Below are 16,272 nucleotides of genomic sequence, written 5' to 3'. Positions count from 1 at the left end.
ATACAATAATGACATCAAACTTACGAATAGGATCATTGAATGTCAATGGCTGTAAGGATGCATTCCGTGTGCACCAGGTATTGTCATTCTGTGTGAAGGAAAAACTTGAAGTAACCTTTTTGCAGGAAACCCACACGACCCCAGAGGCTGCATCCCGATGGGAAAACCAATGGGAAGGCTTGGCCTTTTTCAGTCACCTAACGGACACATCTTGTGGAGTGGCTACCCTCTTTTCACCAAAGAGGAAACCTGAAATACTTGTCGTAAAGGAAGCCAGTGTGGGGCGGTTGCTACATATAAAAGCAAAGTTTGAAGAATTTGTTGTCAATTTCGTCAACATTTATGCACCTTGTGTAGGAGTTGCAAGGGGGATTTTCTTCAACCGGTTGCAGAGATTCATGCTCACCTTGCCTGGTGAAGAGTGTGTAATTCTTGGAGGAGACTTTAATTGCACTCTAAACCCCTCCCTTGATCGAATAGGTCAGGAGCCGCATAATCCCTCTGTAAGAATATTACAACAAACCATAACACTGTTAAACTTGAGGGATACTTGGCACATACAACACCCCACAGACAGAACATTCACGTATACGAGTATCAGAGGTGGTCATATATCACAATCCCGGCTCGATATAAGTTACGTGTCTCACCGTTGGTGTAAGATTGTCAGTGACTCCGGCATAAAAGTTGCCCATTTCACAGATCACAACTTGGCCTGGATTAAGTTTTCCCTGGCGGAAACAAGGCGAGGCCCTGGCTTGTGGCACCTGAACAATGCTTTAAGTCAGGATGAAGCCTTTTTGTCAATCTTTTTGAATTTTTGGCAAGCCTGGAGGAATAAAAAAGGAGATTTTTGCTCACTTGGATTCTGGTGGGATGTAGGCAAGGTACGATTGAAATTGCTGTGTCAGGAATACTCGTATGGATCGAGCAAAACACTTGGGTTAGGGATCAAAAGACTGGAAGAGGAACTGCTGCACCTTGAGAAGCACCTGGCCACACTTACCTCTACTGAACTGCAGGCATACCAAGAAAAAAAGAGCACCCTTAAAGCATGTAGTCGTGTGAAGGCACGAGGGGCGTATGTGCGCTCTCGTTTGCAGTTTATTTCTGAGGATGAATATGTCCTGAATTATCTCAAAGGGGTGGAAAAATGCAAAGGTCAATTCAGGACTATAGCGAGTGTTCTCGCAGAAGATGGTCTCTTGCTCAATGGCTATGAGGGTGTTCAAAAACGAATTAGAGCCTTTTACGCTCAGCTGTATTCGGGTAAGAGCACAGATGCAGGTGCAGGTGGCACTTTGTGGAGTAGTCTTCCTGAAGCCTCTGTAGAAGACCGGGAGCAGCTGGAGACTCCATTATCTCTGGAAGAATTGAAAACCGCCCTGCACAGCCTATTGTTACGTGGTCCCCTCGGTGACTACCTGGTCTCGGTGACCCCCGGACCGTGAGAGGAACTTCGCCAGAAAGTAGTAGTATATATGCGCTTTCGCAACACAATCCCTATGAATTCCACCCAAGAGAAAACTGATGTTCAATGATATATTTCAAGGGTAATGATACCAAACAATTTCAATGATACAATCAAGGGTATATTCCCCGAGCAATCCACCATCCACAATTCACACTCAACAATCAATCAATCCCCTAGAGGTTTAAGATGGCCATCTTATATATGTGTGTCCCCTTTTGTACTCACGACCCCCTTTTGGTCTCTGCCCCTCACAATGTCTCTGGGCCCCTCCTGACCAAGATGATGGTCGGCGTCGCCGCACTCGGGCGGTTGAACGAACCCCGGGTGGACGTGTTTCCACCGGGCAGGTATCGTACCAGGCACCACGGCTGCAGCCCCTCGTGGCCACGCGAAGCGGGTACGGTAAAGCAAGCAAAAGCCCCACGCCGCTTGCAACGCGTGTTAGGCCCCAACGTGCGACCCGTACGCGTCTTTTTAGACGGTGCCGCGAACGGTGCCAGACGCGGGGTCGGTGCACGGCCCCACGTCAACTTGACGTCTCCACCGGGTAGGTACACGTCCCGGTAACTCCTCTCGCCAGACGGGCTTCGGAACGCCGCTTTTCCACGTGACGCAAGGTCGATCCCACCTTTCTTCGGAGCGGGGCGAGGAAGAAGAATCCTCATCGCTTTTCTTCCTCGTGTCTTTTCCTCTTCCGTTTCCGGTCTCTTTTTCAGAAGGGCTCCTGACCCTCCAACCACAACAACCCTTAATCTACTACACATTGATAAGCAAAGACCTGAATGGTAATTCACATACATTCACATAAATATGTAACACTCCCCCCCTTCAAGAAAGAAAGTTTGAACCCAGCGAAAACTTTCTTTGCTGGCCAATTTGGATAAACAAACCAGATAACTCAACCCCCCCACAGTTATCACTTAACAATAAAGCAACAAAATTTCACACAACCCCCAGAGATTTTCAAATGTAATTCCCTCTGTACAAAGCACCAGCCACGACATTGTCCCTGCCCTTTACATGTTCAATTTCCCCTTGGACTCCTGCCCAGCCAAACTCCATCTCATGACCCTCTGACTTTGACTGTCCGTTTCTTGTGAATGAAGGTTAAGGGGTTGATCAAAGATCCAAAGTTAAGCAACTCGATAGCACTTTTTCCGGGAGGCCAAGCCGAGTATTCACTACATGGATGCCTTTAGGAACGTGGAGTTCACGGTTAGTCCGTGCAGGAAAGTTCTCTACATGGGCGCCTTGAGGAACGTGGAGTTCACGGTTAGTCCGTGCATGAAAGTTCACTACATGGACGCCTTTAGGAACGGCGTTCACGGTAAATCCGTGTAGGAATCTTGGCTCGGCGGCTCCGCCGCCTTCAGTGCTTCAACTTCTCAGAACTTCCCTAATAATTATGGTGGGACCGCTTGTCCCTGTAGTCCCATGAATAGCGGTCTCCTTCTCGGCCACTACTTTGACAATCCTTCCTTCGGGAGCTGCCGTAACTCAGGGAGCCTCCATAATAATATTGATTGCGGCCACCACCAAAACTACCGCCCAGTTGTCCTCTCCTGTAGACCTCTCGACGCCTACGAAATGCCTTCCCTACTGTTATGGTCCGACCCTCCAAATCCTTGCCATTCCAATTCTTCTCTGCCTCTCTGGCGTCTTTTGTGCTTGCAAACGTGACAAAGCCGAACCCTCTTGACTGTTGCGTTTCCCTGTCTCTTACCAACCGCACTTCCACCAGCGGCCCATATCTGTTGAAGACAGAGGTCAGAACTTCTTCCTCTGTTTTGACGTTCAGTCCCCCTACAAATAACTTGGTACTTTTGTCGCCCTCCCGAGCTGGTGTGGTGTTATTTTCCCTGCTGGGCTCTTTACCAACCCTCAGGTTACCATAAACTTGACCCCCGGCCAAATCATTCCCGATAACCACAGATACACCCTCTACAGGAAGCATGGCTTGTAAACCGACGGTGACCGGTCCTGACACCAAATCGGACTCCAAATGGATGACATGAAGTGGAGCACTAACACCGCCCCCGATCCCCTGTAAACGAACACTATCCCCCGTTGCCGTCTCCTCGGACCATGGCAAAATGCCTTCAAGCATTAAAGATTGATGTGCTCCTGTGTCCCTCAATATCCTAACCGGTCTCCGGTTAGTCGAGGCTCCATCCAGTGACACAAACCCCTCTGAAATAAATGGTTGGTAACCCTTTTGATGGCGATTTCTCACAATGGCCATTGCATTTGGAGTCGTAATAGTCGGACTCCGCTCTGGGTCTTCCCTTTTCATGCGGTAACAACTGGACATCAAGTGTCCAGGTTTCTTGCAAAAAGCGCAAGTAGGCCCGGAGGAAAAACTCGTGGTCTGCCTCGGGCCCCCCGAAATATAAGTTTGTCTTGGGCCCGCATCCCTCTGATTTCGAACAGGTGGGGTATCCGCGTTGTCCCCATACTCCTCTCGAGGCCGCCGCCATGTATTGTCGTTCTCCGCACCTGCTGTTCCCCACCTCCCCTGCGGAGATCTAGGCGAGGAGTTAGGTTCGTGGACCCCTATTCGGTGGGTTAAAGCATAATCATCTGCCATGGTGGCTGCGTCCCACAACTTTGGTACTTTCTTTTCCTGCAGGTACACTTTGATGTCCTCGTGGACACATTGCTGAAATTCCTCCACCAGGATCAAGTCACGCAATGTTTCGAAGTCTTTCCCGACTCCTTTTGACTCACACCACCGATCAAACATGTTTTCTTTCACTCTGGCAAACTCCACATGGGTCTCACTCTCCCTCTTCCTGGCATTCCTGAATTTTTGCCTGTAAGCTTCCGGAACCAACTCATAGGCTTTGAGGATGTGCTTCTTCAGTACCTCATAATCTGCACATTGGTCCATTGGTAGCGCCGAATAAATCTCTTGAGCTTTTCCCACCAGCACACTTTGCACGAGTATGGTCCAGGCCTCCTCCGGCCAGTTTAATTGTCGAGCCACTTTCTCAAAGTGTGGAAAAAATTTCGCGACTTCCTTTTCACTGAACGGTGGAACCAGCCTCACATGTCTGCCCACATCCCAGGTTTTCTGGTTAGGTGTCGACCCCGTCAGCAAGGGTGGTGCCTCTCCCCGTTCTCTCATTAACTCCAGCTCCTTGAATTTAATTTCTTGCTGAAGCTCCATGTCACGTTCCTTTAATTCCCTTTGCGCTTTTCTCTCCTCTGCTTCGAGGTCCCTTGCAGCTCTCCTCTCCTCTGCTTTTCTCCCTTCTAACCTTTCCTGGAGTTCTCGTTCCACTCTCCTTTCCTCTGCTTGTTTCTCTTCTCGCCTCTCTTCTGCTTTCCTTTCTTCTTCTTTTAACCTTTCCTGGAGTTCTCGTTCCACTCTCCTTTCCTCTGCTTGTTTCTCTTCTCTCCTCTCTTCTGCTTTCCTTTCCTCTTCTGATCTTTCCTTTTCTGCTTTCCTTTCTTCTTCTGCTCTTTCCTTTTCTGCTTTCCTTTCTTCTTCTGCTCTTTCCTTTTCTGCTTTCCTTTCTTCTTCTGCTCTTTCCTTTTCTGCTTTCCTTTCTTCTTCTTTGATCCGTTCCTGGCTCCGTAATTGCAACTCCAGTTTCCGGAGCTCAACGTCTTCTGGTTCTTCGGGTAGCCACTCCCAGGCTAACTCGTCCCATGTTCCTAATCCCACCATAGATTGTATCACCGTGGCCTGCAACTCTGCCTTCCTCAAATTAGTTCGGACCTCCAAGTTAAAATGTTTGGCCAATTTCAAGAGGTCCGACTTTAGTAACGCTCGGAACTGTGCCTCACTCGGGGTTACCGCAAAGTTCTGTGCCACAAACGCCATGGTGCCTATCGTTAACACCTGTTAACCTTCACCCAATACTTTACCCCAAAATTTACCAATTAATACTTAATTAATAAATTTTAATTAATAAAAATATTATTTTATTATTTTATACAATTTTAGATCCCGGACGTAGACCCAATTGCGAATCCGCAAATTGTAATTTGGACGAGCCCCCAATTCTGTTACGTGGTCCCCTCGGTGACTACCTGGTCTCGGTGACCCCCGGACCGTGAGAGGAACTTCGCCAGAAAGTAGTAGTATATATGCGCTTTCGCAACACAATCCCTATGAATTCCACCCAAGAGAAAACTGATGTTCAATGATATATTTCAAGGGTAATGATACCAAACAATTTCAATGATACAATCAAGGGTATATTCCCCGAGCAATCCACCATCCACAATTCACACTCAACAATCAATCAATCCCCTAGAGGTTTAAGATGGCCATCTTATATATGTGTGTCCCCTTTTGTACTCACGACCCCCTTTTGGTCTCTGCCCCTCACAATGTCTCTGGGCCCCTCCTGACCAAGATGATGGTCGGCGTCGCCACACTCGGGCGGTTGAACGAACCCCGGGTGGACGTGTTTCCACCGGGCAGGTATCGTACCAGGCACCACGGCTGCAGCCCCTCGTGGCCACGCGAAGCGGGTACGGTAAAGCAAGCAAAAGCCCCACGCCGCTTGCAACGCGTGTTAGGCCCCAACGTGCGACCCGTACGCGTCTTTTTAGACGGTGCCGCGAACGGTGCCAGACGCGGGGTCGGTGCACGGCCCCACGTCAACTTGACGTCTCCACCGGGTAGGTACACGTCCCGGTAACTCCTCTCGCCAGACGGGCTTCGGAACGCGCTTTTCCACACGGCGCAAGGTCGATCCCACCTTTCTTCGGAGCGGGGCGGGGAAGAAGAATCCTCGTCGCTTTTCTTCCTCGTGTCTTTTCCTCTTCCGTTTCCGGTCTCTTTTTCAGAAGGGCTCCTGACCCTCCAACCACAACAACCCTTAATCTACTACACATTGATAAGCAAAGACCTGAATGGTAATTCACATACATTCACATAAATATGTAACACTATCAAGAGATAAATCCCCTGGCATGGATGGCTTATCATGTGAATTCTATACAAAAGTATGGGACTTGGTTGGACCTGATTACCTAAGCGTAGCTCAGGAAGCATGTGATACAGGTATAATGCCCCTTTCTTGGCGTCGAGCGATGCTGGTCTTGATTCCCAAGGAGGGTGACTTGAGAGACTTGAAGAATTACCCCCCTGTGTCTCTGCTGTGTGTGGATTATAAGGTCATGGCTAAAATGTTGTCACTCCGTCTCGGACCAGTCCTGACAAAATTAGTCAGCCCGGACCAATCTTATGCCATTCCAGGCAGGACAATACATGACAACATATCCCTTGTCAGAGACCTGATACAGTATGTGGACATGACTCGGACTCAAGTCGGATTTCTTTCCTTGGATCAGGAGAAAGCCTTTGACCAGATGAACCATGAGTATCTGTTTGAAACCTTGCTAACATTTGGGTTGGGGAGGAGATTTGTAGGCATGATTCAGACGTTGTACATGTCGGCAGAATGCCTAGTCAAAGTGAACGGTTTCTTGCTCGCGCCCTTTCCATTTGAGAGAGGAATAAGACAAGGATGTCCCCTGTCCGGCCAATTATATTCCCTATGTATCGAACCCTTCCTTTGTTTGATGAGAAGAAGGATAACTGGCATTGTGGTGCCACACAACAGGGTCAACCTCAAACTTTCTGCATATGCAGATGATGTTCTCGTGTTTGCCAGTAATGCAAGGGATATGCAAATAGTTTATGATTGTCAGCAGGTCTATTCAGCAGCATCGTCTGCTACAATCAATTGGAGGAAAAGCTCGGGGCTTCTAATTGGACAAATGCAGGTAAAGGAGTTACCAACACTTTTTCAGAAATTGACCTGGAGTCGCAATGAGCTCAAATATTTGGGGGTGCACTTATCCACTTCCCATGGGGCCTCACCACTCATTAACTGGAACACTTTAGGGGACAAGATCGAAGCAAAGTTGCGAGACTGGAGTGGACTACTAAAAGTCCTGTCTCTGAGGGGAAAAACACTCCTTATTAAACAGTTTATAATTCCGAAGTTAGTATTCAGGCTCTCTTGCATAAGCACTCCAGAGGAGTTTCTGGTTAAGATGCAGAGGACGCTACTGGACTACTTTTGGAATGGTAAACACTGGGTTTCCCTGGGCATTCTGAGCTTGCCTTTTTCAGAAGGTGGACAGTCTTTTCCCTGCCTTCGAAGCCACTACCACGCATCCAGGCTGAAGACCATACAATGTTACCTACATGTGAACCCTGCACCGCAATGGTGCTCACTGGCATCATACTTCTTCAGCAAAGTGCTCAATCTTGGGTACAAAAGGAATCTTTTCATCATAACATCTCGGAGCCTGTCTAGTGCTACATTGCCTCTTTTTTATCAAGAAATGCTGAAGGCTTGGAATGTAGTCGACATACAAAGAACAGTTCCTTATCCAGGCAAGGACCTGTTAGAAGAACCGCTCATTCTCAACCCTCTTCTACAGGGCCCAACTCTGGCTGCCTTTTCAGTAAGAAGGAGCCTCTTAGCTGGTAGCATATCCACAGTGGGAGACCTTCTGAACGATGGTAAGAGAACGCTTTTACCCAAGGAACTCGCAGCGAAAATGGGCCTGAGGACAATCAGGATCCCCTCCAGGATACTTGAAGAGGTCAAAAGCTCCTTGCCTCCCGATTGTCTGGAATATCTAGAGAATCCCAAAGAGGGTGATGGCTCTGGACAGATGTTCATCGGTAACTCCATGGATTTTAAAATCCGACCACGATGTTGCGAGCTCTCTCAGCCAATACCTGCAAACAATATGAGTAAGACCCCTGGCACAGTGGAAATGTCGTTCTGTGGGCTATCAAGGAAAAATATATACCTGCTAGTGATCCACTCGCTCCATTATATAGCTCTTGCAACCCGACTGGATACTCCCTGGCGTGAGATTCTTCCACTTCCTTCGACTGTTCATCCACGTTGGGATTCACTCTATCTCTACCCAATGCCAAGAATGATGGCAGACTTAAGTTGGAGGTTGCTACATGGTGCACTGAGCTCTGGATCTATGATGCGGCATTTCACTAACTTCTCAGAGGATTGCTGCTTTTGTGGTGAAAGGGAAACTATATTTCACATATACCTTCAATGCCACCGTCTTGAACCAGTGTTCTTACTGATGAAAAATCTTCTCTTGCGCTTCTGGCTTCACTTCTCTCCAACACTTTTTATCATCGGGCACCCGGTAAAGAAACTAAGCAAGTCACGAGATCTCCTTGTTAACTTTATTTTAGCCTGTGCAAAAATGGCAATATATAAAACCAGGAAGGCAAAAATTGAGAAAGATGTGGTGGAACACAGTTCTGTATGTCTGAAGGGCTTAATACGCTCACGCATTATTTCGGAGTACAAGGCGGCAGAATATAGTAACACTGTTCAAAAGTTTAAGGAAACCTGGACTATAAATGATGCACTTTGTACGGTCTCCCCACAAGATACTTTGCTCTTATTTGTATAAATGGGTTATTTGGCATTCTTTTTGGTGTTCTTTGGCGTTCTTTTTTGGTGTTCTTTGGCGTTCTTTTACCTTCCCCTTATCTGTCTTGGTAGTGCTTTCTCTTCAAAATGCTCTACCTTGTCTACTGTAGTTCAAACCATGGACTTGCAGAGATGAGGAATTGAGCGACATTAAACTGGGAACATATGTTTGCCTGAGCTTGCATGAGCTCTGAACGCAAATCTCTGTAACCTTTCCAACAAAAGCACTACTACTACTAACTACTACTACTACTACTACTATTAATACTATTACTACTACTACTACTTCTACTACTATTACTACTACTACTACTATTAATACTATTACTACTACTACGACTCCTACTACTACTACTACTACTACTATTAATACTATTACTACTACTACTACTACTACTACGACTACTACTACTACTATTAATACTATTACTACTACTACTACTACTACTACTACTACTACTACTACTACTACTACGACTACTACTTCTGTTAGCAGCTGCAGCGTAGATGCATTTTTGCCACCAAAGCATTCCAACGATTCCTTCCAAGTCCCAACTTGACGAAAAGACGCATCTCAACAAAATATTTCACAAGATTTTGACAAACGCTGAAACGCTTTGAGAGCAAAGTGCAAATAACGCAGATTCTCAGAAAAATGCTTTAAAAGTGAAATCGATTAACGTTACGAACCAAAGCGTTAATGTTCGGGTATTTCACAAACACAGATCGAAACGTTTTTCTTAGCCCATCCCCCACACAGCGGGGTTTTGCAAGTGTGTGTGTGTGTGTGTGTGTGTGTCTGTGTGTGTGTGTGTGTGTGTCTGTCTGCACGGGCTGTAACCTTTGTACCATTTCAGCTTTTGTCATGGAAATTTTCAACAAAGTTTTATTTTAAGAATACGGAGAAATCAAATTAATAATTTGGTCAAAAGGTCAAAGGTCAGTATCGAATAAAATCATCATTTTTCATCCAATTCACCTGAAATTTAAAGAATTTGCATGTTGGGTCGCTGAATTGGTTCACCAATCAAAGGTTAAAAGCACAAGGTCAAAGGTCAAGGTTGTATAAAATCGTCAATTCTGATCCGATTGGTTTGAAATTTGACCAGGTTTTACATATTGGGTCATTGAAGCCTATTCCTCTTGAGGTCAAAAGGTCAAGGTCGCCTAAATCGTCAATCTTTTGTATTTTTACCTCTGCCACCCAAGGTGGACGGAGGTTATGTTTTTACCCCTGTCTGTTTGTTTGTCTGTGAACAGGACATCTCAAAAACTTGTGGATGGATTCGGACGTAATTTGGTGGAGAGGTTGTGTATGTGACACGGAGGTTCTGATTACATTTTGGTGAAAGTTCGAGTCTAAGAATACCATCACACCATGGCATGAGGGACCCCCTCCTTCCCGGATAGAGCCGGATTATAGGCCCAGCATAACTTGTCGCATTTGCCCCATGAGTCAAAACTTGAAGTTGATACTTCATTTCCACCCGGTTACCATCGGAGTGATTGGCTTATTACTGACACACACAACCACACATACGTTGTGACCAGGACCAGTCAGACCCTCTTTTTCAGAGCATGAAGGTCAAAGTGTAAAAGCATCAGGACATGCAGAGAGGAAGAATGAAGGACGGGTCATGGAGCATTGCCACTCATATACTTCAGATCATCTTGTTAAATAGAAAGATAAACGAAGAGATCGAAGTATAGCTCTGCTGATTGCAAGCTTGCCATTGTTCTGTCTGTTTTGTCATCGATACTAATCGATGTTCGATTTCACAAAAATGGCTCTCCTGGTGCGGCCATGACATGGGAGGGGTGGGGGTGGGGTGGGGTGGGAGGGGTGGATTAGGGGGGAGGGGTGGATTGGCGGGGTGGGGCGGGGTGGGAGGGGTGGATTGGGGAGGGGGTGGGAGGGGTGGATTGGGGGGGGGGGTGTTGCCTCGGCCTGTCATCATTCTGAGGTCTGCAAAATGAGTTCCAGCTTCCTGGAATCAGAGCAATTCATCAGGGGCACAGCCACGCTCCCAGCAATGATGCAATCAGCAGCCTCAGCCTCCTCGCGAAATCTGTATTACAAAAGGAGCCGTCTGTCTTGTTTGTTTGTTTGTCGTGTTATAACTTGAGAATGGATTAACGGATTTCAATAAATCAAACTACGTTGGATTTGGGTAACTCCCGGGAAAAAACTTTTTCTTTTATGGGTACATGGACACACGTGTCAAAACTGCAAATGCAAACACGTAACCTAGTCCGGCAGCTAAGCTAAATATAGCATAACAATTGTGCATTTTGTGAGGAAAGCACCAAATTTGGCACACTAGTAGACTATCATATTATGAAAAGATCTGGATATTGGGCCATCTCAGATTCAGAGATTTGATTTTTGCAAGGTTTGCAGATTTTGCAGATTTGCAAGCTGAGATTGCAACGCCAGGAACTGCCGACTCCTTCCTGCGAGCTGCCCACGTCACCCGCACAAGAAGAGCTCATCAAATCACTGCAGCGGCACTGCACATCCTGCAACACCGTGCGTATGAACGCCACTGTATGACATATGCTGATGATGCAGAAGACCTGCCTGAGTTCGAAGACTGGTGTCACCAGAGAGGAGAAGACATTCCCAACTTTCAGTACTGGGCAACTGTGCTGGAACTAGAGATGTTGGTACTGGTCTACGTGCGTTCTCTGCGGCAGGCTTCATTCACGATGTACCTTGATGCCCTGACGGAACTGGTCCCATGGTTCCATGCCTTAGACCACACACACTATGCCAGGTGGGGTCCCTGTTCACCTGAGGGACATGGTTGCACTCCCAATGAAGCACCCAGATGTAGCCAGAGAATTCACGGCTGGCAACTTCACTGTACAGAAGACGAAGAAGGTGTTCTCTTCGATCCCAATCGACCAGGCGCATGAACAGAATAACGCCTGCATCAAAGGAGATGGTGGAGCAGTCGGCCTCACTGACAACCCAAGTGCCCTGCGGCGTTGGATGATTGCCAGGCCAGAAGTTGCCAGGGCCATAGAAGAGTTCCAAGATGGCCATCAACACTGGGGGAGGCGAGAGGACACACGTCATCACGACCAGACACCAAGTGTGCAGACCTCTTTCGCCAAGGATGTCTGCGCCCTTGTCAGCGTCATAGATATTGGGATATAAGGCAACTTGTTTGAGGAAGAGAGCATGGATCTGGTTGTCCTTGACACAAAGGAAATTGCAGGTCCTGCTGCAGTTGAGACCGTCAGGAATGTGAAGAAGATTGGCCAAGAGCAGTTCCAGGCTTTCACCAGAGAATGCCTGGTGGAAAGGACCAAGCCAATTGATGATGCAATTCTTCGGAACAAGCTGAAGGTGTCATTTTGGAAAATGGCTGCCACAGCCATCAGGGGCTGAATTTGAGGTGGCCCAATATCCAAATCTGTTCATAATAGGAAAGTCTACTAGTGTGCCAAATTTGGTGCTTTCCTCACAAAATGCACAATTGTTATGCTAAGTTGCCCCACTAACCTATCTCCCAGGAATCTTTTGGGTTTTTTTCTTCCCCCATAGATTCGCCATTTCAGCAAAGATTGGTATTTCCGTCAGAGAAGCGACGTGTCTTATATTCTAGAAAGAATAATAATAATAACTCAGGAAAATACTTTTTTTTTTTTGTTCTTAATACAGGAAAATAATACTTTCTTTTGAATCCAAACAGCACAAAAACAATGCACAAGCATGTTAATTAATGGTACAGTGTGGACAATTTTATAGTTGAATCCCAAACCATATTTTCCCCATTACCTCCTAAATTTGCGGTTCACGGGGATTTTCACCACCTCGTGAACGACAAGGCATTCCTGTATAGACTTTAACACTGAGTGGGGTATCGTGTTCTACGTACACTTGTTTCTGAGGTAGTTGTGCTCCATAGTAATTTACCTGATGTTTTCTTACCTCTAAACTTTTGTTTTTATGACTACCCCTCTCGATCTACAGGTTTCAACTCTGCGCCACTTCCTTCTCTGATACAAGAAAATGGCGTTTTCTTCGATGACTGGAGTTTGTGCAGATGAACTTCAATGCGCTGTGTGCCTTGAACTGTACGAGGAACCAATTACTCTGCCGTGTGGCCACTCATTTTGTAAAGTCTGCATCGAGCAACACTGGGAATGCAGGGAAGAGGCCACAGTCTGTGATTGTCCGAACTGCCGTGAGGTATTTCCGATAAAACCAAAATGTCAAAAGAATGTGGCCCTTGCCAAATTGGTAGAGCAGATGAAGTTGGTGCCAGGAGTAAACGTGGAGAAGCGAAGATGCACCGAGCATGGCAAGCCAATACTACTCTACTGCAAGGATGATGAAAGCTTGATGTGTGTGATGTGCCTGGTTGGACAACATTCGAACCATAAAGTTGTTCCTCTGGAGATTGTTCATGATGAACTCAAGGCAAGTAAATAAATGAAAATGGTTTTTATTTCATGTAAATTTTATCCATTTGAATTTAACTCCAAGAATATAAAATCCATTCTCAAAGGAAGTTGAAAGAACAAAGTGTGAAAAGATATGAGATATTGATAAATTGCAAGTTCTGTAATCATGAAAATTTCCCAGAACTCAGGACATTCCTCACAAGTGGAGGTTATTTTATAGAAAGACTACCTTCTTATGATACTTTCCCCGACCCTGCTGTCGATCAATTGGTTGTAGAATGAGCGAAGTATCAAAAACAAGTCTTTTAAATTGAACAACTGACAGAAAAGGTGGTTATTGATTTTCCAGGTAAAAAGGTAGGCTTGAGAGCTCACCAAATTAACAATTTTGTGCTGAGATTGTTCATGGCCCTGGGCCTAAGGATATAGATCCAAATCTCTGAAAAAGCTTGGACATGAAATGTCAAGCGATGCTCAAGAATAATGTGTGTGAACAGCATTTTGAGATGTTGAATAAAGGGAAGTATGTGTTCATAAAAGATCCAGGTTTAGACCACTTTACCATACCAGGTATATTCATGAAAACCACACAAAACAACCTGTTATTGTTAAACTTCATATGGCACCACCTTTAGAGGCCATTTTTACCCCGCAGAGCAGGGCTTGGCCTTTTTCGGGCACCGTGGTCCCCATTGTTCAGCAATATTTTATGGCCGGATGCCCTTCCTGCCGCCAACCCTGTTCGTCGCCTCTTGAGACACACAGGAAATTACTAGTAAACTGTTACTCAATTTGACGACCTCAGTACAATGACAGGCTGTGTCAGCCCCCCTAGTGTTAATTCAGCGATCGACCGGGATTCAAACCCAGGATCCCAGGATCCCAAGCCGGCACCCGAACTGCTAAGCCAACACCAGGCTGTTGTTAAACTTCATATAAAATGATTTTAAAAATACTTCCAGTTACAGCAATTACCAAGAGGTAATGTTCAGGACCTGGTATTATCCATCACTGGTGTTAATTTTCTTGAGCTTTTACTTGTTTGCATCACAATGTTCACATTCATACTGAGTCTCGGCCAATGGTCGTCTTCTCATGGTTTCAAAGATCTTCAATAATATTTATGATGACACGACAATCAGACTTTAAAAAATTACTCGACTGCTCGAAAGGATGAAGCAACAAATTATTTTGAGTTTTTTTTAATGATCTCATTTTTTTATTCTGTTCAAAGAGGACCAGCATATTAATCATGGAAACTCCTTTAACAAACTATGATGTAACTGGAAACCAAAGTTGAATTGTTCTCCACAAACAAAATGGTTGTTTGAAATGTGCACTGATATTGACAAGGACACTAGTCTACAAATGAGCACAGACAGGTTTTTACATTGACAGAAAGGGCCTTAACAATCCAACATAATCAGAATCATTGGAATCTCCCGCAATGAAGCTAACTCCAAGGGCCTTTCACTCACTCACCGCAGGCAGGTTGGTGGTCTTTCCGTCTTCTACCGACTCCTCTCTGGCCTTGCCCCCCCAGCTCTCTCTGTGCTCTGTCCCGCAAATATTCATACAGGTCGCACAACATCTGCCTGCAACCATCTTATGGTTAAACTGCCAAAATCAAGACTCTCTGCTCACCTTCACTCCTTCATTCCTCTTTTCTCCCGCCTCTGGAACAAACTCCCTCACTCTCTTCAATCCCACTCCTCCCTCCAGGTCTTTAAAACAGCTGTTCACCACCATCTCTTATCTTACCCCATCCAAAACCTTGATCTTTTCTACCCCCGCTAATTTCACCCCAATTCCACTTTTTTGAAATACCAACTTCTGTCCTGGAAGTCCTTGGTGTCCTTGTGTTTTATTCTTCTCCCTCCCCCCCCCCCTTCCCACGCCTCCTCCCCCCAAGCCCTCTCCCTTCCACACATCTCCATGCTCTCAAATGTTGTGTTTGTGTGCTTCCCCTTCTCTCCCCATCTTGTTTTCCGCTCCCTCTTTTTATATATTTTGTTTGTCTGGTTGATTTGTTTGTGAAGTAAATGTTAGCTCTTTCACGAGCCTCGATTCAGTATACCAAAAAAAAAAAAAAAAAATCAAAACCTTCCTTTTCTCTCATGGCCTGATCTCAAACCATCAGTTTGGTTTCTACCCCATTAAACCTCCCTGGACCTCCATCTCCTGCTCTTCCAACAATGGATTGAGGCTCTGAATTTTAGAAAAGAGATCAATTCTGTATCTCCTGGACATGGCTCAAGCATTTATCCAAATCTGGTATTGTGTCTTCCTCTCCTCCACTTTCATAGTCATGCCTGAGTCTCAATGGTATCCTCTCCCATTTGAAAATCTGTGGCCCCAAACCAGTCTCAGGTTAAAATTTTGCTTATAACTCCACCCTCTGCTGCAGCACCACTCATCCTCCAGACAGGCAGGCATCAGCTTCTTCCCTCTCTGAACATGTGTGAACAAAGGAGAAGCTTGAGCAGCCTTGGAATTGTAAACCCTGGCGTCTCACTTTGTCTCTTTAAAACGACAAACTGGAAAAACATTCAATCCATTCCATTTAAGCAACACTTGCAATTCAGGTCTTCAAACGTGTTAACATCTCCATTAGCCACAATCCCTCCTGGACCAACTAAATATCTGAGTTGGCTTGGAAAGCCATTGCCTCATTGGGAATTCTCCATCATGCAAAGACAAATTATAATTTTTAACAACCCACGAGGTTTGCAGCTGCAGCCCAATGGAGTATTGCTTTCCTTCTGGGCTCATGTTCCTATTTCACACCTTTTCAACTTGAATCCATGGATAAACATGTTAATTGGATAAACATGTTAAATAAACAAAAGCAGTGCAATCTCCTTCAGCAATGCGGCATCCCTGGGCCTGTTACTCCTGCATCGCTGACAGCTTGGTTGGCTCTCTATCTTCTCCTGT

The 16,272-nt window shown here is 45.8% G+C and overlaps 1 protein-coding gene across 2 annotated transcripts in view; it reads left to right on the top strand.

The window, feature by feature from the left end:
- LOC137415233 (E3 ubiquitin-protein ligase TRIM7-like) overlaps positions 1-16,272 on the top strand; it is a 404,481-nt gene that overhangs the window by 9,094 nt on the left and 379,115 nt on the right. For both annotated transcript variants that reach the window (XM_078770203.1, XM_078770202.1), the window contains exon 2: positions 12,902-13,351. In XM_078770203.1, the coding sequence (XP_078626329.1) occupies positions 12,941-13,351 (411 nt within the window). In that variant the 5' untranslated portion in view covers positions 12,902-12,940. The remainder of the gene's footprint in view (positions 1-12,901; positions 13,352-16,272) is intronic.

The sequence above is a fragment of the Myxine glutinosa genome, chromosome 1 (assembly GCF_964187855.1).
Source record: "Myxine glutinosa chromosome 1, kmMyxGlut1.1, whole genome shotgun sequence".
In the NCBI taxonomy this organism is placed as follows: Eukaryota; Metazoa; Chordata; class Myxini; order Myxiniformes; family Myxinidae; genus Myxine; species Myxine glutinosa.
This window is presented reverse-complemented; position numbering and strand designations above follow the sequence as displayed.